The 22149-nt window shown below is 38.9% G+C and overlaps 1 protein-coding gene across 1 annotated transcript in view; it reads right to left on the reverse strand.

Annotated features, from left to right (window-relative positions):
• LOC309556022 (cadherin-10-like) overlaps positions 1–21136 on the reverse strand; it is a 385953-nt gene extending 364817 nt beyond the window's left edge. The window contains exon 1 of the mRNA XM_082258290.1: positions 20787–21136. Coding sequence (XP_082114416.1) covers positions 20787–21014 — 228 coding nt within the window. The 5' untranslated portion in view covers positions 21015–21136. The remainder of the gene's footprint in view (positions 1–20786) is intronic.
• Between the last annotated feature and the right edge of the window lie 1013 nt (positions 21137–22149).

Raw genomic sequence — 22149 nt, forward strand, 5'->3', positions numbered from 1 at the left:
ACACCAAGGGGGGGGAAAGGAACAATTGGAAAGATAAGAGAAGAAAAACGAAAAAAAAAGATCGAGGAAAAAAGGTTGTCGCCATCGCGACAATATGTTGGTGAGGAACACTCACCAAAGAGCGGAAAAACGGCGATCTCTCAGCCGCGGTCCCACCTGGAGACCCGCTACCTGGCGGGAAACACGGGTGAGGGAAAGCCGAGCTCCGCTCAAAAATTGGGGGGGGGGGGGGGGTGAGCAACGAGAGGGAGATCAAGACAAAACCAATCAGAGATAAAAACCCTGAAGAAGTCCGGGGCCCCTCCGCGGGACCTCGCCAGGTGGCTGAAAAAAAAAAAAGAATTTATCAGATTATCATTTTTTCTCTCTCTGTATCTACAAGATAGCCCACAAAAAAAAAAAAAAAAAAAGTGCAATATTGTAATTGTTAATATTCAAGTCGTATTCAAGTGGGTTTATCAGAGGGAGATTTTCCGTGGATTCTATAGATTAGGCGTCTTCTGCCAGATGGCCTCTACAGATGGGGTTATCCAGGAAGGCTTGCCAATATTCAACTTATAATCAAGTAGGCTTATCAGAGGGAGATTTCCGTGGTTTCTGCGATTTAGACATCTTCTGCCAGGCACCATCAACAGATGAGGCTGGAGCCTGGAAGGCTTCATCTTGCCAACCCGGAAGGTCAGGTATTGGTATATTAAGCGCCATGCAAAAGCCCTCCAGATCTTCGGGGAATCGCAAAGTTGCAGTGCGACCTTCTCTAGATGCGATTAGGCAGGAGGGGAAACCCCATCGATATGTTATAGCGGTCGCTCTCAGCTTTTCTGTGAGGGGCTTTAGTACCCTGCGGCGCTCCAAGGTCTCCCTAGCCAAGTCAGGATAAAGCGAAAGGGGTGCCCCATCAAAGTCCAGGTTTTGGACTTCCCGGGCTCTTAGCATTATACGCTCCTTCTCAGGGTAGTGATGAATCCTGCATATGATATCTCTTGGGGTCTCTGTCTGCAGGCTGCGGGGGCGAAAGGCCCTATGGGCTCTATCAATCCTCATTAACTTGTCAACAGGAAGGCCGAGCAGCTTGTTGAAAACCCCACTTATCGTCGGGAGCAGATCTGGATCCTTGATGGCTTCAGGCAGACCTCGGATTCGGATATTATTACGCCTGCTCCGATTTTCCTGGTCCTCAATTTTATACAGAGCCATCCTATGTGCTAATGCTTGACGTTTAGAGATATTTTGGAGTTCTTGGATTGCAGCAGCATGTGAATCTAATCTATGCTCGGACTCCTCAACCCGGGTTAGTACCTGATTCAAGTTCTCTCGGACCAAGGATACTTCGTTTTTAATTGACTTTTCCAAACCCCTCAACATAGAGGCTAAATCCGCCTTTGTGGGCAGACCGCTTACTAGCGCAGCTACTGTGGATCGGCTCGGGGAGACATCCGTCCCGTCCGAGCACCAAGAGGAGGCTGGAGATCTATGGGAAGCTGACGGGCTATGGGGGGGGCCGGAGCGAGCACCCGGCATATGGTCCGAACCCCCTGCTTCCAGCAACTCCTCGGTCTCCACTGCCAGGTACTTTTTTATAGAGCCAGTGGTCGGCTTCTTTTGGGGTTGTGTTGTTCTCAAGGTCCTTCTCCCCATAGCTGACAAGCGGCACAGCAACCAGATCCGCACCCCACAGGCCCTGCGGCTCTGATGTACAAGCTGCCCGGATTGCTCTAAAGTAAATGTGCAAGGTCAGGGGGCACAAAGAACCCCAAACCCAAAAATCTTGATGGCTCAGCGGCACAGCTGCTAGCAGATTCACAGGTCAGCGATCAATCCATACGGCAGTTCTCAATACAATTCTGCGACTTAGTAGCTTAGCGACTTGACGACGGGATTCGGTTCAATTTAGTTTAGTGATCCAGCGACTTGCTGCTTCAAAGCTATCCCACCTCACGATGCACAGCGATGCACAGCAATGCACAGCAACTAACAAGCAGGCTAGCAGATAAATTGAGCGGTCAGACCACCTGGCAGTTCTTAAATAAAGTCTCAGTCACCGCTTAGTCTTTATTTTGTCACTGCTTTGAATACTGATCTTGCTGACCCACTGAGCACTGAGCCCGCTGTACAGTCGGCTGGTGGCTTAGGATTTTAACAGGATTTTTAACAGGTTTGGCAGCTCTACAGCTCTACAGCTCGACACAGCACCACTCCAATGACTCAACTCAACCCCACTCAGGCAGCCCAGGAGTAGAAGGGCTAGAGGTCTTAGTCAGGAAATCTGCCCGCCAATCCCGGCAATCCTCCGCTCCTCCGCTCTGATGGCTTAGCGACTCGGTATAGAGCTGCACAGCTGCACAGCTTAGTAGCCCGATAGTCCGGTAATCCGGATGGTATTCAGCTCAGTGCAGTGCTGTCTTTACAGTCTATGCAGTCTTTGCTCGGTACTATGCAATGCGGAGCGGCGGTACCTCGGCTCAGTATAGCCCCGCTCTATGCGGTGGTACCTCTGCTCAGTGCAAACCCCGGCTTGTGTGGCGGTACCTCGAGTGCAATGTAGCTCCGCTCGGTCCTGCTTGTTTATCCGGTAATATCTTCGGCACTATCCTCGGCTCGCTCTCAGCTGTGAACTGCTGTGCACGTTAGCTAGTCAGGCAACAATTAGCAGACAATTAGCCGGCAGACAATGCGAACACCTGGCGGTTCTCACGGAGGGGCTCAGGAGCTCAGGGAATGTGTGTCCTCACCCTCTCATGCTCTGTTCTAAAAGCTGAGCTTACATAGTTACATAGTTACATAGTTAGTGAGGCTGAAAAAAGACACAAGTCCATCCAGTTCAACTTATGATGTGTGTGTGTGTTTGCTTTTAACCGTACATTGTATACCCCTGTATGTTGTGGTCTTTAAGGTGTCCATCCAATAGTTTTTTGAAACTATCAATGCTCCCCGCTGATACGACTGCTTGTGGAAGAGAATTCCACATCCTTACCGCTCTTACAGTGAAGAACCCCTTACGCACTTTAAGGTTAAACCGCCTTTCCTCAAGTGTTAGTGAGTGGCCACGTGTCTTATTGTATCTCCTTTCTCTGAATAGTTTGTTCCTTATGCTAGAGTCGCCAGTACAGTATTTGTACATTGATATCATATCCCCCCTCAATCGTCTCTTCTCCAGAGAGAATAGGTTCAGTGCTTGTAGTCTTTCCTCATATCTGATGTCCTCCATTCCCCTAATTATTTTTGTTGCCCTTCTCTGGACTTTCTCCAGTTCCAGCACATCCTTCCTGAGGACCGGTGCCCAGAACTGGACAGCATACTCCAGATGTGGCCAAATCTTCTATCCCCTATTGCTAATATCCCTACCTCTAACCAGCCAGTAATGGATACATTACTTAAGCAGATGCTCCTGTCCCTACACAATTTCTTGCATGCAGAATTCACTACACTTACTCAGAAATTCACAGCTGAAATCTCCATGGTAGGAGACAGAGTTAATCAAGTAGAAAATGTGATAACTGACATTACCACCACTGTCAATGACCTTGTAGATGCAAATAATGAGAGTCTGGAAGAAAGAATTTGGCCCTGTGCTAAAATAGCCAAAAGATTGCTCCAGGCGTAACAATTTGAAACTAAGGGGGGTTCCCGAATCTGTGCCCTCCCAGGACCTCATGACCTATGCCAAAGATCTCTTCACTCCATACTACCAGATCTTACCCCACTAGATATAACGATCGACCGCGTACATCGCATACCCAAACCCTTATTCTTACCTGATGATGTCCCCCGGGACGTACTTATGAGAGTACATGTATTCTCTACAAAAGAACAAATACTGAAGAAGACACACATACTGGGTAAACCCCCGGAACTATACTCAAACATACAGGTGTACGCAGACCTCTCTAAATTCACCTTAGACCTCAGTAGACGACTCAATACTATCACCAAGACACTCTGCAACAATAACGTAGCGTATAAATGGAGACACCCCACCAAATTGAGGGGAAAACACATATAATCTCCTCCTTGGAGAAAGCCCTACCTTTGCTTGGAGAGTGGGGCATCATCCAAACCATCCTCCTCACTCAAGAGCCCAAGACCTTCCTTCTCACTGGCACAAATCCCAAACTGGCAGCCGTTCCAGAAATCACTGATCTAACAATAACAGAGGTGCTCACAATCATAGCTACACACAATCTCCCTCCATGGCTATCCAGCTGTCACGCTAGCTTCATTTAAACTGTTTCCCCCCAACCCAATAGATGCATGATACATGCTAAAGAATATGTAAACCCAACATTTCATATTCCTGATATGTGTATGTTGTACCATATACTTGTATGATAAAGTATCCTGTTCTCTTTGTATTGCTTCCTTATTGGGAAATACCTGACTTCTCTGCCAGTTCCTCTGCTTTCCTATTAAAAAAACTGACCCCTCTAGGCATGAAAGCACAGCGTGGTCAGTTCTATAGCTGTTCTGGGAACTAAGCCTACTCTCCTGCAATGATCAGACTTGTCCTAACACCTCACCACTGCACAGCCATTCAGCGGGAAGACCGGTCTCCTCCCCCAGCTCTTTTGGCTCCTAGTGCAGATAAGTGTGTGATTACTTATAAAAAAGGGGAAAAATTTGGTTTTATTTTATTTTTTTATATATTTATACAAAAATGTTTTGCCTTTTATTTCTATTTTAAACTGAATGGGTTGTTTTACAAGGTGAGGGTTCCCATATACTTTAAGTGTCAATGAGCTTGCCAGAAAGATAACAATAATTCTAGGGCTTTTACTCTTTATTGAGGACCTGCTGAGACTTTTAAATTCTTGCCTGATGATCATTTTGGGTACTGAAGCTTGTCACCATTTCAGGTGCTCCCACATTTACAAACTGACATGCAAAAAAAAATATTTATATATATATATTTAAAATTTCTGATAAATTACAGCTTCAGTTGCTTCATTCTGTGAAACCATTACTAGGAATTTCCTCCATCTATACCAGACTGTTATTCTAAATAACGGTCTGATATAGATGTTGATATTGCGCTCAACAATGATATTCACAAAAAGTGCTTAAGTGCAGTAATAAATAGATAAAAGCTGGTATACAAAAAGTCCAATACTGCTTAAAAACCATTAGTAGCTACAACACCACAACAATGGATAAAAGCACAAAAACCAGCTTAGAAGCATAAATACATAAATAAATAAATTAATAAATAAATATAAATAAAGTCCTTTGAGTGCTTAAAAATCAAGGTGATCAAATAGTTAATTGCAGCAATGTTTAAAAGCGTAGACTTGATAGAAGCAAGTGATGTGAAACCTTCACCTCTACACCTTCACCCAGTGCTCTTAATAAATACTCCAGGTGTCTCAGCAATGTGTCAGCTTTGTAGAAACAAGAGCAAGGACTAGGTAGGAAGACCTCCTTTACAATTGGATGTCCTGTATATCAGAGTTCCATAAATACCTGGTCACACACCTTTTTCTGGCAAGAAGACATTGATAAGGATGGCCTGGAGTTATTGTGGATACTAATGCTGTTTGTGACCCCCTATAATCAAGGGGTCATATCCTTCTGGTAAGGAGTATTTATTAAGAGCACTGGGTGAAGGTGTGGAGGTAAAGGTTTCACATCACTTCTATCAAGTCTACGCTTTTAAACATTGCTGCGATTAACTATTTGATCACCTTGATTTTTAAGCACTCAAAGGACTTTATTTATATTTATTTATTCATTTATTTATTTATGTATTTATGCTTTTAAGCTGTTTTTTGTGCTTTTAGCCATTTTTGTGGTGTTGTAGCTACTAATGGTTTTTAAGCAATATTGGACTTTTTGTATACCAGATTTTATCTATTTATTGACGCACTTAAGCACTTTTTGTGAATATCATTGTTGAGCGCAATATTTACCCTTGTTTCACATTTACCAAGTTATATACGTTTTTTTTGCTGCTTGCAGTGTGGAAGAGATTCCCACAAATTACATATTCACATATAATTATTTATTTAAATTAGTTAATATTTAATATTCACGATCTATAAAAAGGGATAACACAGCACTAATTAGTGCATTTTGTGCAACCAATATCCACTTCGCGCAGTTCATTTTGGTATTTCACCATTTTTTTCTGATATAGATGTTGATGGGGTTCCCAAACACAGAAATAAAAAAATAAATAAATAAAAAAAGAAACAATGTGCAGTTCCTCTAAGAATGCATATTTGACCCTTTTCCCTGCTGAGGGTCCAGTGTGGATGTCAGGAGAATCCCACACCAAAAAAAAAAGGCCTTCCCAAAGTCCATGCTAGACCCTTATCTGAACATGCAGCCTAGCAAGAAAGGGAGACCCTAATACTCATAGAATATGTATGATTATAGAGTAGAATATTATTTATTGTAAGAGCTTATACCATTAAATCCTAAACCATGAAATCCTAGGCTATAGTATACATTTTTTCACAATAGATGAGTTAGGCCCTTTTCAATTTAAGGAGTTTTTAAGTGCTTTTGCATTAAAAAAAATGCACCTGGAAAACTCAAGAAAAATGCTTCCCTTTCAAATCAATAAATGCTTTCATACTGGGGCAGTGTGCTTACGATGTGGTGAAAATAAATATTTGGAACATGCTTGGGTAACTAAAAAAAATGCCCTGAAAATGGTCCTTCCCAATTAAATGAATGGGAAGCACCTCAAAAATACCTTAAAAAGCCTCAAAAGCACCTAAAAAAATGCTCCCAAAAATGCTCCATACCTCAAAAGCACCCCAAAAGCGCAGCAAAAGCATTCAGCGTTTTACTGGCAGTTTTTAGGTGAACCAGTGTGAAAGGGGCCTTATATTACACTAGGTCACATAAATTACCATAACTATTTATCTATTGGGGCGGTGATTATTATCACATCAATCAATTTTGTACATTGTCTTGGAATATTTTTTTTTTTCACTGGTGACTTATACTTTTACTTTTTTGTTTGTAAAGAAATAACTGTGCAATAAGGTTAGTGATAAAAAGAATGCCTTTTTTAAGCAATTGCCTTTATTAATTAATGTTCATCTATATAAATACACATTAATTGTATTAATGTATGAATCTGATATATTTTAACTGCCTATAGAAGGAGTAACTGCTAAGATTTTAAATTCTCAGTATTACAAAACCACAGCGTACTTTTTTAGACATATGATTATGTATAAATCTTGGTTGTTTTTAGGATGTGAGAACATAATGGTATACCATTAAAATATGGCTTTGTTTTGCCAGCTTTTGAAAGCAGCAGCAGAATGTATTCACGTCGTCCCACACTTCTGATACACTGACAGACCTCACTAAAGCATAGGCAAGCTGGCTACATCCTGCTTTGACAAGGAATGACAGGCTACATGCCTAGAAAAGATTTCATTTTCTGTGCACAAATACCAGGTAATTGAGAAATAATTGATTAACATACGACATGGTTTTTATCCATAAAAGACATACCATTCACTGCGGAGGTAGGTTTAATTTCAAAGAAATAAGCACATGCCTCAAAGCATGAGCATTTTTTGCACATTAAATGTCTTACTTATAATTATCTGATATTATGGGTATTATTTATTTATATTTTTAAAAACAGGAATGGCTTCTGAGCTTTGGAATGATCTGACCCGCTATCACACATTTGCTATTCCATTTACCAGAGTAATCCTGAACTAAATGGATTTCTTGTACAAAGCATATGTCGCTTTGTAGAACCAAGATCATTTCATTTCCCTCATCAACTTTTGTTTTCTCATAATGTATGTAGATTACCACTTGAAATGCGCAAGGAATGCATCCCAAAAGAACAATTTTCTTCTTTCTCTTTTTCAAGATTAGGAATCTTTAGAAGAGAGTAGTATTGTCTGTTTTTATGAGTTCATGTAAAAATCAAGAGAATGTCAACATTTTCCAAGCCAGATGGAAACTGTATATTTTACTAAAATGAAACTTAGAGTTAAACACTTTAGCAACAAATCACATAAATAATGAATAGATATAGTGTAAGCAATTTTTTTAGAGCAAGTAACAATAATATATATATTGTATATCTACATACATATATATATATATATATATATAGATGTGTGTGTATATATATATATATATATATATATATAGAGAGAGAGAGAGAGATAGAGAGAGAGAGATACAGTATATATATTATATGTTACTTTTGCTCTAAAAACAAAATGTAGGGTGACCCTACATCATTTTTCTTAGATATATACTATATATATATATATATACACTATATTGTCAAAAGTATTGGGGCTCCTGCCTTAACACGCCAGACTTTCTTGTCCAACATCAGTGCCTGACCTCTCACAAATGTGCTTCTGGAAAAATGGTCAGACATTCCCATAGACACACTCCTAAACCTTGTAAACGGCCTTCCTAGAAGAGTTGAAGCTGTTACAGCTGCAAAGGGTGGGCCAACACAATATTGAACCCTATGGCGGACTAAGACTTTTGGATGACATTAAATATATATATATATATATATATATATATATATATATATATATATATATATATATATATATCTATAAAGACAATATAGTAAAATATACTATAGTGCATATATATATATATATATATATATATATATATATATATATATATATTGTATATATATGTATAGATATATATAGATATATATATATATATATATATATATATATATATATATATATATATATATATATATACTTTTTCACTATTATTTACAAGTATTTTCTTATTAAGCTAGCTTACATTCACAATGAACCAGGGCCAAGACTATGCACACTAAATTATTTTTATATATACTTAAAAATGTGTAAAATCACTTTAAATAAAGCCTGCATTTATAGCTGTAGTTATAGACATTGTGGAGAATTTTTTGTTTTTGAAATGTCATAAGAGAGAGTGAAATCTGAGCTTTTTTATGGACATCAGGTCTTAGTAGTCTTCCAGGCCCTAATGTAAACCACCAACAGATGTTTATAATCTGTTAAAGCCCAATTTTAGAGTTTTATATGTTTGTTTGAGGATCTTTAAAAACAAATTACTTCACATTACAAGCTGCTAAAGCATTAGGGTTGGCTTGTTCTTAAGATTTTTTTAAAACTTGTTCAAAAAATGTAAATCATTTAATGCCTATAATCTTGCCACAGGTGCACTTTAAAGTAAGCCAATTAATTGTAAATGTTTGCTTTTCTCCAAGCTTAGAGAACTGATTAACAACTGGATTGATCTTTGAATGTTCAAATTGTTGGCTTACTCAGGGCATTTTATTGTTATAAGAAACTGTAAGCACAACAATTGTGTTGCACTCTAAAGAAGGAACCAGAGCTCAAGTATGTAAGGATCAATACAGTAGCTCCCAGGTTCAAATATAAATGTTTACTGCTTATATAAAAAACAAGGCAATCTGAGGAAAATAAACAAAATCTAGCAGGCTCTCCTAAAGCCAATATGACCAATAGGAAGACAAGACTTAATAGGAAATTGTCACTGACTGGATCGTGCAAAACCTTCTACATCTCCAACTCCTAAGCTTGAACCATGAAAAGAATGGAGACTGTTCACTTTAAAAAGTGAATGTTCAATGAGCTTAGTAAATAAGAGGAAGCTTTGTTCACGTAATCTATCGAACATGTTAAATAAAAAATCCTAGGTTTAAAAATTTCCTTCACAAACGATCGGGTATTCAACATGAACACAGATTCACTCTTATTTTCAAGTTTTACTAGTAGGGATGAGCGAACAGTCCAATCCGAGCATACGTTTTGGCCAAACATTTGCTTGTTTGGCCATTTGCTGAACACCTGATTTTGCAGGGTGTTCGCCGGTTGTTTACCCCAATAAACACCCTGCAATGCACTGAGCTCTGCACAGTGCATTCTGCTCCCTGATTGGGCAAAGCTTTGCCCAATCAGGGAGCAGTGTAAGCTGGTTGTTAAGGAACGGGCCAGGAAGCTGCCTGCGGCGTCCTTAACAACCGATGAGTCATCAGCTGTCAATGGTTTTCCCCACTGACAGCTGAATAAAAAAAGTGACGGTAAAAAAAAAAAATGCCACATTTAAAATTAAAAACTGCATGGGGTCCCCACCAAAACCCATACCAGACCCTTTTTCGAGCATGCAGCCCGGCAGTGATGTCACATGACATCAGAAGGGGGCGGTGCCACTGAGTGACATAGTCGGGTGGCCCCGCTCCTTGCCTATATAAGATTTGTTAAAGAGCAGAGCAGGCATATGATGGGAGGCCTCCCAAGAGGCGAGAGCATTTTTTATTTTTTCTACTTTCGCAGACGGCGGGCAGCGTAAATTGACATTGGATTTACTTCTTCTTCTACTTCTCCCATAGACTTCAATGGGGTTCGCCGTTCGGGTTAGAACATTACCCCTGTTCAGGAGTTCGAACCGAACAGGGGAGGTGTTCGGCCCATCCCTATTTACTAGTTTTAATAATTTTATTCAACACCTTGTTACATTATCACTTGAGTATTTGGCGTTTCAGTGTTCATTGCACAGGTCTAAAAAAAAAATAAGAACACGATGACAACACATACATACGCATTAGTGAGATCTCCCTCACAATATATATAAACAATAAAAACTGTCATATAGAATTTTTAGACACATACTGGGGTTGATTTACTAAAGGCAAATAGATTTTGCAGTTTGCAAGTGTGGTGCACTTATTTTCCCCAGAGCTTAGTGAATGTGATGAAATTTCACTTTGTATAGAATACCCAGTCAGGTGCAAGGAAAACAATTGAAAAAAAAAGCAGCATTTTTGCTTGCACATGATTGGATGATGGAAATCAACAGAGCTTTACTACATCCACTACGCTCTGGGAAAATGAGTGCAACTGCACATGCAAAGTATATAGTCTATTTGACTTTAGTAAATCCTTCAAAACGTTTTATTAGATTTTCAATGAACATAGTACATAACAAAAGCAATTCACAGATGCCGAGTGGCCTAATAACAACTTAATGATGTCGTAGGAGACAAAATTATGATACCGGTGCAATGAACTTTATGCAGAACATATAAATGGAGCCCAGCGTGGATGAAAGTGGGCAAACAGTTATCTAGATAATCTTGGCGATCCTCCCGAGGTCCAGGCACCCCCGAGGAGATCTTGCTGTGACCCAGCCCGAGGAGAGACCTCCTCGACTATGGTTGGGCCAACCATCTGATTGCCTAACTGCTGAGGGTTAACAATGAGTGCTATCATAACAAATGTAAGGAAAAATAGTTAAGTAAAGATATGAACTTGACTTTAGTAAATCAACCCCACTGTGTAACTCATACAAGTAATAATAAGTAAACATATCTGTAGATTTAAAAAAAAAAAAAACAGCCTCTAATCCTTTAGCAAATTAGCCCCTGTGACTGCCATTTTGACTGCCCTACTAGCTTTCAAACCATTAAGAATCTTACATTTGACAACATTTCAAATAGGTTGTAGTGCATTTTAAACACAAGAGGTTAGCCGCGCTGCACAGGATCCATTTGGAGATCGCTTTGCATTTTTTCTATGGTATGGTAAAAGCATATTTACATTGGTAAAAGCCAGACCTATCTAACTGTGTAAATATATTCATACCAGGAATTCTTGTTTAAGTTTTAGTAAGCAACTCAGTTTCATCTCCATAGCAATTTTCAAGTCTATGTTTTTTTTGTACATTTCTTAACACCAGCATGACTATGTTCAATAAATATTGATTATGCAAATATTCAGTACATATGAATGTTCTTTACAGCGTCTCTTAATATTGTCAGTTTTATTTTCCTTGGTGAAAAATGCTCTTGATATCTAACAAACAGCAACAATCCAAAATGATTAGTGATTAGTAAATTATGCTTTTACTAAGAGGAAATGTATTACTAATTCCTCAGTATGAAAACGTGTAGTATAGATGAAATCTATCTCATTCTTCCTTTGCGACATTATGTGCTTGTGCCTTCACATTTTTTGGATGGAATTTGAACATTAGCAAACTACACGAGCATGTGTTAAATTTAGATTTGCTTGGTAAAGCAGTTTAAACCTTACTAATGATTCTTTTTTCAAAGGGGGCGGGGGAGAGGAGGGTAAGGGCTGGGATCTGTATGATTTCTATTGCATTTTTTTTTGCCTTTCCTAATTGTAATTCTAGTTTTGAGCACGGCATGTGTAGACAGAAAGCTAAGCAGTTGAAATAAACAAATGAAAAGATGCAGCTCACATCTGAATTTAAAATGCCCAACTTACACTTACTTGCTTTTGCTGTTTAGTATGCACATATGAACTGGAACTAAACAGTAATAATCCCTTTGAGGTTTCCTCAGTATGGAATTATATCTGGCCTGCAAAGTGCATTGAATTCTTTAGTATCTTCACACAGAAGACTTAAAGTAAACATGTGCAATGTGCCGATAAAGGGAAAAAAGGCAAATACTTTCTAATAAATCTGCTTAATCCTATATATAGCAAGATATACGAACAAGGGCCACTGCTGCAAAACCAAACCTAACAAAACAAAAATGATTGTAGAAACAACATGGTCTTAATACTATGAAACAGATAAAACAAGATATAAACCAAGAAAACATTATGCTAAGCAGAAAGTGGAACATAGGGTAATACGGTAAAACAATTGGCCTTATTCATTCAAATAATGTGGAAGAGTGTACACAACCCCGTGCCACCCAAGTAGAAATCACTAAATGGTAAAATTGCAAAAAGTTTATGCTCAATTTATTGCTGTAGGTACCTGCAAACCAACTGTAGTTTATTGAGTGTGAAGTAATCTATGTATATAAGATTACCTATAGCGCTTGCTAAAAAAAATATTTAAAATATATGTTGTGTATAAGCCCCGTGTTGCGATGCAATTAACTGTAAAATTTTATATATACTTAATATGCACAGAAAATAAAATAATAATAATTAATAAATATAAATATATAAAAAAAAAATAACAAGTTAATATATATAAAGTGCAAACTTTGGTGTTCTCATGAAATTCCTTAGAGTTCATGTGCAAAATAAACTTATGTGCAAAAACGTTTATGATAGTGTAAATTCATAACACTAAAAAAGTTCAAAGTAAAGTGCACAGTGAATAGTGCTTAGTGCTTTGTGGTAGATAATTCTACTCTCTCCCTGGTGTTCTTCAATGTATTCCACCGTGACAAAATAAGTGAATTTTACACTCACCAGAAAATGTGGGTCCTATGTGCCTTATGACACTAAGACCATACAGGCTTTTAGTGACCCACCAGGGTCGGGATATGTTCCCGTTCCCTTCAAGCAGATGCCTTTTCCTGTAGCAACGCTCCTCCTGTTGTTCAGCTTCAATGGGGGTATATAAAAGGAAAAATCCAGATAGTGCAGTATCATTTAAAAACTAGTAATGGTTAAGCACACAGTCACTGTGTGAAACGTGTCTACCTTGTCACGATTGTCATATTTGGATGTCCAGTCAATAAACCTGGATTTTGACTCAACCTGGAGTGCTGCCAATTCCTTTTCTTTTATCAAGTTTTCACGGAGGCGAGCCGGGGCATGCACCTGTGTGAGTCATCAGGCAATTACACCACCTTGAGCAGTGACTCCTTGTTTGTTCAAGGGCTTTTTTTCAGCTGGAACTTGGTGGAACTCAGTTCCACCACCTCTGGCTCAGGCCCTCAGCAACCTGCTCGCCCCTATCACTAGTAAACACAGAAGTTCAGCTTGTCTCCCAGTGGCTCCCATTTAGTGCAGGTTTGGGGCAGGAGAGATACAGGTGCCTAGGGTGCATTGTGGTTGTTGACACCCCCACTAGATGATCTCCCTGCAATTGAGAGAGGCAAAAACACCTACAGTGGGGAGGTACTAGAGGCGGTTGGGTGCTTCAGCCTAATACAGCAACAAGAGTAAGACATATGGAAGATGGTGGAACTTTGAAGGGGGGGGGGCAGTGGAGGGGGGTTTGTATGCAGAGGTCAGAGCTGAAGAGGGGTGAAAGGGAGATGTGGATGGTGGATGCAGAGGAAAGCAGCTGCGGCGGATGAAGGCTGAACTCTAAACTCTGTGTGTAGTGCACCCCCAAACTCTGCACTCTGTATGTAATGCACTCCTGGTATTTAATGCCCCTTTAAGACCATTGAACTGTTTGTGAAATTTGAACACACCCACATCTGATTGGTTTGGAAGATGTGTATGGGGGGGGGGGGTCGTGGTTGAGTTCCTGCACCTATTTTCTGAGAAAAAAGCCCTGATAATTTTGCTATTTTTCCCACTCACCATCACCAACGGCACATGGCAGGGGTGTCCCCTCCCCCTCGCTTATTTTTGCCCTACTGATGGAACCTCTAGCAGCCAAGATTACAAGAAATCACATCAGTTCAGCAAAGTCTCCTTTTACAATCCTAATGTAAAAATTATCCATAATTTGTGTATGTAGTTATTTTCAGCTTGTCATTTTTTAACATAGAACATACCACAAATAATACAAGTAGTAATATATTATACATGATACCATAAATAATTTTACTTGAAAAATTCACTATTTAGACAAATAATAAGTTTAAAGGGTAGTGATGGCTAAAACTGGCCAAATTTGATATGCCTAGATCAACATTGAAAATACAAAAACCCTTTAACCCTTTTGTTACCACCTACATATGTATTTCTTTGGCAGCAGTGGAGGGTTTTACACGCACTCAGGCTACGGCTGGGAGTGTGTGTAAATCTGAGATGCTGATTTGGTGGCTGTATAGCTGCCTGCTCCCAGGAGTCCCTGAAAGTGCACCCCCTGCCATGTTTCCTAGGCTCTGCTGACCCAACTGCAGGCTCAAGATCCCCATGGCTGGTGTCACCGGATAGAAAGGAAGGAGGCCAGTGATCTTCCCTAACTTGAATGAACATGGATTGAACTGCCATTTCTCTTAGACTCAGTGGCCAAAAAAAACGTAATGGTGCATGTTTTGCACTCCATTAGCTTTAATAAAAAGCAGGTCATGCATCTAATATATTTCTGATGTTTCAATTAGGAGAACTTGTCACAACAAAATGCTATTACATAAGGGATATTGGGTCCCCTGTGTGATGAAAATAAAATTAAGTGAAAACATTGCAAAAAAAAAAAAAAAAAGAAACAATACACCCAAACAATTCTTCAAAAAAGTTTTGCGCCTGCCCCCATATACACACATAGATGTAAAAACACTCACCGGGGCACCATTGTCAGAAAACCCCGATTGTGCTACACATTTTACATATTGCCATGTACTCTGGAGTGAGACTATTAGTTCTAGGGCCAAATTTTAATGGTTAACTTATGACCTGTAAGGCCTTTTTTAAAATTTTGCCTATGGAAAATATTGGGTATTAAACTTTAATATTTTTTCACAGACACATGTCATTTTAGTAATTGGCATGTTTGTTATTTATTTACTAAGCACAACCTCATATTTTAAATTTGACAAAAAAATGTGGGTAAAATATTTCATTTGTATGTCCTAAAATAAACTTTAGTGTACTTTTTACTGAGAATTTGTGCTCGCAAGATGGTGGCAATATTATTGTGCAACATAAGTATTACTACTACGATTATTTTTTTAAAATATGTACAAAAAAAACCTTTAAAATGTCTCTTGCAGCAAAAGGGTTAAATATAAAGCTTGGGGTATGCTCTAAAGCTAAACAAAGAAAATAATCTGCATAAGTATTGCGATCTAAAATCAGTAAAGAATGATTATTAAACAGCTGCACTCACTGTATTGCACATCCCAACACTAATACATAACAATTAATAAAATTGTGTTGCACTGTGAATATACTCAAACAGATATATATTAAAATAATCATATAGTGTTCATACGCTGATGTGAATAAAGGGTTATAGGTGTAAAAAAAGAAATTCATCCATATATACATGTAAAACTGTAAACATGTGCATTCGTAAATTATATTATTTAAAAAAGTGCCAGCTTAGGTACACAGATTGAATATTTTCAGTAAAAGTGCCAATTATTCTGTGCAAAGCATAAAAAAATCTCAAATAACGTTCATTCAAAATGCAAAATCTTAAAATGTGGCAAAAAATTGGTTAATGATAAAGACTGGTGGTGACACAGGTGCTCTACACGCTTAATTACAGTCCAAAGTGCTCCAAGTGACCCCTTGTCTGTGCTCCACCATATATAATAAAGAATGGATGCTCACCGGATAAGGAAACCCCAAACTAGGTCTAGCCACGCATTAGTGGGCAACACTTCCCACTGTGGGTATGTAGGTAACACTCCCTTCACAGGACCATATGTTAGATGAGTCATCCAAAAGATCACCCGATAATGCCGGTTAGTTGTCGTCATTTATGAACGCACTTGTTTATAGCTTCATGTGTATAAATGGATGAATTTTCTTTTTAGCACTTTTTTATCCATAGTATATGAGCACTACATGATTTTGATTATTTGAATATATGTTTGTTTGAGTATATTCACAGCACAACACAATTTTTTTGATTGTAATGCTCTAAAGCTGTGGGTGGTGTTTTGGAACAGTGTGATTTTTACAGGCAGTCTCAGTGACAGCTTGTACTGGCAATGATTATTTGGCTGTGGAATTGATTTTTTTTTTTATTATGCAATTAGCTTTGTATGCATACAGCAACAGCACCCCAATCTGATTTATTTCAGAATGAAAAAAAAAATGTTTTTTTCAGGTAGCTTTAGCAGCAACACAATGGTTTTTCAATAATATCCCTATACTTACTGATGCTAAACTGCTCTGTTGCTGGACAATTTATGTACAGTTCTTAATTAGAATAAAAGAAACTGCAATTTTAAAATGGCCAAGCAAGGCATATTTAACCACTTAAGCCCCAAGCTTATTTTTGACACTTTTTATTTACAAGTTAAAATCAGTATTTTTTGCTAGAAAACTACTTAGAACCCCCATACATTATATACATTTTTTTAGCAAAGACTCTGGAGAATAAAATGGCGGGCATTGCAATATTTTTTGTCACACGGTATTTGCGCAGCAGTCTTTCAAACGCCATTTTTTGGAAAAATTAAGAAAAATCACATTTAACTGCATTTAAAAAAAAATGAAACAGTAAATTTAGCCCATTTTATTTCTATATGGTGAAAGATGATGTCACGCTGAGTAAATAGATACCCAACATGTTACGGTTTATAATTGCACATACCCGTGGAATGGCGACAAACTACGGTCAATAAAAATCTCCCTAGGTGATGCTTTAAAATTTTTTACCAGTTTAGAGTTAGAGTGTAGCTCTTTTTTTTAATTATTGCTCACGCTTTGGCGATTGTGGCGATAAATCACATGTGTGGTTTGAACAGCGATTCCATTTGTGGCGCGACTTCCTAATACGTTTTCTTTCGTACGCGAGGTCACGGCGATGGGGGGGGGGGGCTACATTTTTTATTTTTTTTATTTTTTTTTACTATTTATTTATTTATTTATTTTTATTTTAAATCTGATCACTTTTATTGCTGTCACAAGCAATGTAAGCATCCCTTGTGACAGCAATATGCAGTGTCAGGTACTCTTTATGGAGGGATCGAGGGTCTAAAAGAACCTAGACCCCTCCACTACACTTCCATGTATTCAAAACGCTGAAAATTGCATTTTTGAATACATTCACTTTTTGAATCTGCCGCCTTTAGCAGCCGAGTAACCCGGATGTGACGTCATGGATGCCTCCTCCGGGTTATGGCATCGGAGACCCGATCGAAGCTGCATCCGGCTTAGATCGGGACTCCATCCAGCCAGTGGACGTGTCGGCTGGTTTCTCGGGTCTCCCGGTGGGACGGGAGACCCAGGCAGAGCCGCGGAAGGCGGCGGGAGGGAGGGACGTCCACTCCCGCTCGCCGGGGTAACGATCGAGCAGCTCCCGAGCGCATTGGTCATTACCACCGGAAAGCTGACCGCCGACTCTAAACAACGGTACCTGAATGATGCCTCTAGCTTGAGGCATCATCCCGGTAAAACCACTTACAGTGAGCCGACGTAGGGCTACGTCAGTTTGCGTTAAATGGTTAAAATGCAAGTTCAAAATTTACTAGAGAAAAAGAACACGTGTTGGGGATTTACTACAAGAATCAGGATACTCCAAAGGACACAGTAGAGTACATTGGCCTATAACAGGACAGCTTAGGCAGGGATAACAGACCAAATGTACCAGAGACAAAGAGTACAAGCAGTTGTTTAGACTAAAAGAATGAAGAAACCACAGATGATACAGTTATTTAAAATTGGCCAGCAACAGGACAATTTTAAATAGCAAGACTAGACCCAAATTTACCAGAAAAAAGACCCCAGGTGGGCTTTACTGCTGACTGAGCAGTGCAAAATTTATCAGCCATAAGAAAGTTTTAAACAAGAGTTAAAGAAGTTGTAAAGTTAGGAAGATTTTTTTTATCTTAATGCATTCTATGCATTTAAGATATAAAACCTTCTGTGTGTAGCAGCCTCCCCAGCACCCCCTAACACTTACTTGTGCCTCCTCTCTGCCCAGCGATGTCCACGAGTCCCTCAGCCCTTCTGGGACTCTCCCTCCTGATTGGCTGAGATACAGGGGTGGCGCCATTGGCTTCCATGGCTGTCAATCAAAGTCAATGAGGGGCAGGGCCAAACAGCAGCTCTGTGTCTGAATGGATGCACAGAGCTGCAGCTCGGCTCAGGTGCCTCCATAGCAAGCTGCCTGCTGTGGGGGCACTTGATAGGAAGGGGGGGGGGGCAGGAGCAGGAACTAGGGTCCCGAGAAGAGGAGGATCTGGGCTGCTCTGTCTGCTCTGTCTAGTCTGGTAGCTTGTCTATTTAAAGCATACCAAAATGAAGAAAGATTGTTGAGTGGTCATCAGCTCCTGTGGCTTGTTGCCTGATCTATCCTGTATTTGATCCAGCTTGACTCCTAACTTTGTTTTATTCTGATCTCCTGTTGTTGACCTTGACTTTTGGCCTTACTTCTGCATGTTGTTTTGGTACTACCGCTGCTCATCTGATATAGACTTCTAATTTGCCACCTAATTTGGTACTTTCTGCATCTGTAAGCTCCTGTGCTGCACCTGCATGCCAGCACTCTGCACAAGTTCTGGTCTGAGCATCCATCCACAGAATCCCAGCAGTATCCACTGATCACCCACCCTAATCCCTCCCTATACGGTTTGTTAGCTTTCCCTATGTTTTCCCCAACAGCAGCTTACAATTCCCTGACACTATTGCTTCTCAATGGCCCTCCTTTTACAGTGAGGTGGCCTTGCTTAACAAAAGTCCCCATTTGGTCCATTTAAGCATTTCCACAATTACCTGTTTGGTTTTAATGTTAAATAGGGATGAGCACACTATTTGGTCCAAATATAGGTTAACTTGATCAGAAGGAGCTGATCTTGATATTTAGTAGTGTTTTTTCTACTGCTACTATATATGAGAGTTTCCGCTGTCAATGGTAGCAGTTAGTTATGTTACCCAGCCAGCCTTCATTTACTGACTGAGATTCCCCAGAAATGTAAAACAGGCAGTAAGGATAATGCTGACATCTTTGCCCAAATGGCCACATACCCATATTTGGGCAATGACAATAACAACATTTGTCCGTGGCCATTATTTCATTGTAACTATACATACATTTATTTACATTGCAGCTCGGGAGCTGCCATTCGATGCAAACAGTCAGAGGATCAGACTCATCAGCAAGTTTTTCCTTTCAGCAAGTCAATGGGCTATTGTTCCTTATTTATAAGGGTGTGTATCACTGGATGATGCAATTGGCAATGGATTTTTATTGTGGGACATTTAGGGTTCTTTATTTTTTAATAAAGGGCTTGTCAAACAAAATTTCTTTATCTACTTTTTATTTTTTATTTTTCTTTGGTGTGGGGATCCTATTAACCTCTATTTGAAGTCTGATTAAATTAAGAGAATCCCTTGTGGTTTGTTTAGAAACAGAACAAAGCAGCTAGGACTGTCATTTACTGACAATTTAACCTGCAAATGTTTCTGTGTAAACTGTTAGTTTTGCTGTAGCAAGTTGTATACGTCGTATATATGCACTACTTCACAGGCAGATTTAGAGCACCCCTAAGGCATTTTATATAAAGGGGTTTTGCATTTTTAATGTTGTCATTTAAGCATTATTAAAATTCCTGTGCTTACTCAAACATAATTTTACAAAAGTTTGTTCTCGTATTTATTTCCCAGGGCAGTGCCCAGCCCTTCATGCGTTATGTTTGGCAATCTCTTGCCTATCAGCCTACAAAATAGCAATTCACTGATTTCTAAGATTCATCTTCCATATACTTCAAGGAAGTTTGTATTCAACACTTGAACTTTAGTACAATTTAACAAACCCACCTTGAACCAAACCCAGGTATATTTGGCTCATCACTAAAGGAAAACTGCTGTCCTTAAGGCTACATTTTCACTTGAATATATATATTAGCTGATATGGTTTGCAGTCATTCATAGCATATAGGATTTTGATGATAAAACAACCTGATTTTCAGTAAAAAAAGGAAACAATCTATTAAAAAAGGGTACCATGGTTATTAAACTGTAGGAAATAGACATCACAACTAGGTCAATAAACAAAATTGGTTTAGCTACTTACTGGATTGTCCTGCTCTAGTTTAGAAATGCCTGTTTTATGACATGCTTATCATAGGCTTCTCTTTTTTCCATGGCATAGTAAAAAACATCTTGTTTTATTTTAATATTTTAAAGTACAAAACATTTTTTTTTTACTTATGAACATGTGAAAATATAGAGAACATACTGTACCTTTCCTACATATTGGTAATCCGATCCAGTGTACTCTTCTAACAAAAAGAATTGATTCCACATCCAACCACGTTTATGTCTACTAAGTAGTTTTCCATCATTCACAGAAAAATGCTGCAGAATTTGTTGCGGTTGATCATCCGAAGTCCTCTTAAAGTAGAGCTCAGAATCACAGGGGTTTGGTTTAGAAATCCACAGAAGAAATATTAGTGCTGAGCAAAATAACATAGTTTCAGTGTTCCCACACACTTGAGATAAAAATGTGAAATATTATGATGAATTTCAATATTTCCTTAAAATTTGAAATTATCCTTATATGATGCCTTCATTCTTTCCTCTGCCATGTTTTCAAATCTGAATAAAATTAAAAAGAGGGTGGATTAATTTTTCCAACAATGCAAAAGAATACATCCTAAACATGAACCAAGCAAAAAATTCTACATTGTTTATAAATGTATCATTACATTAAATTGAATTCTTAGATGGGATGCAGCAGTAGATCAAAGCCAGTATGGACCCTAAGGTAGTGTTTCTCACTCTTTTTTCAGTCAAGGCACCCTTCAAAATTATAGACAATCTCAGAGCACCCTTTAAAGTTATGGACAGTTTAGAGGCACCTGTTCTAAAATTTATAAAAAACTATTCTAATAGCTTTACACAATGCATCCACATCCACACGTAGGACACACAACATTAGTATTCCAATGTTTCTCTTCTCCCTCAATTTCTCTCCATCAGTCATCTAATGTCACCCCAGTGCCAAGGGGGTCAAACAAGGATTCTGTGGAGGCAACAGACATCCTCTATATTAATTGATGGCGTCATTGGTTGTTAGAAGGCCAGTGTCCAGAAAGTTATAATGGTGCATAATGAAAACCCATGGCTTTGTGTAACTAAAAGGCAAGCTTGATTGATTTTTAGGCATTTTGCCAAGGCACATCTGAAGAAACCTCAAGGCACCCCAGAGTGCCTGGGCACCGTGGTTGAAAAAGGCTGCTTTGAGGCCAACCCATGCTTGACCCAAACTCCCCATTCCTTAGTCATTTTGAACTCAACTAAAATAAACATATCTAATATCTGACTTTTCAGATTTAAAAACAGAAACAAATATATTGTATATATGAAGCTGATTTATCCAGGGAAAAAATTTATTGAAAACTACTATATGTTTGAAGGAGCAACAGATCCCAAAAATATGGCTTGTGGAAAGCTATATACTAAACACAGTATATATACAGCAATAATCCAAAACTGGGGATTGCAGTATACATAAGATGTATTTAACCACTTAAGCCCAGGAGGATTTGGCTGCTCAAAGACCAGGGCCTATTTTGTGATTCGGCACTGCATGACTTTAACGGAC

The sequence above is a fragment of the Pelophylax lessonae genome, assembly GCF_965119305.1.
Source record: "Pelophylax lessonae genome assembly, chromosome: 5".
NCBI lineage: Eukaryota > Metazoa > Chordata > Amphibia > Anura > Ranidae > Pelophylax > Pelophylax lessonae.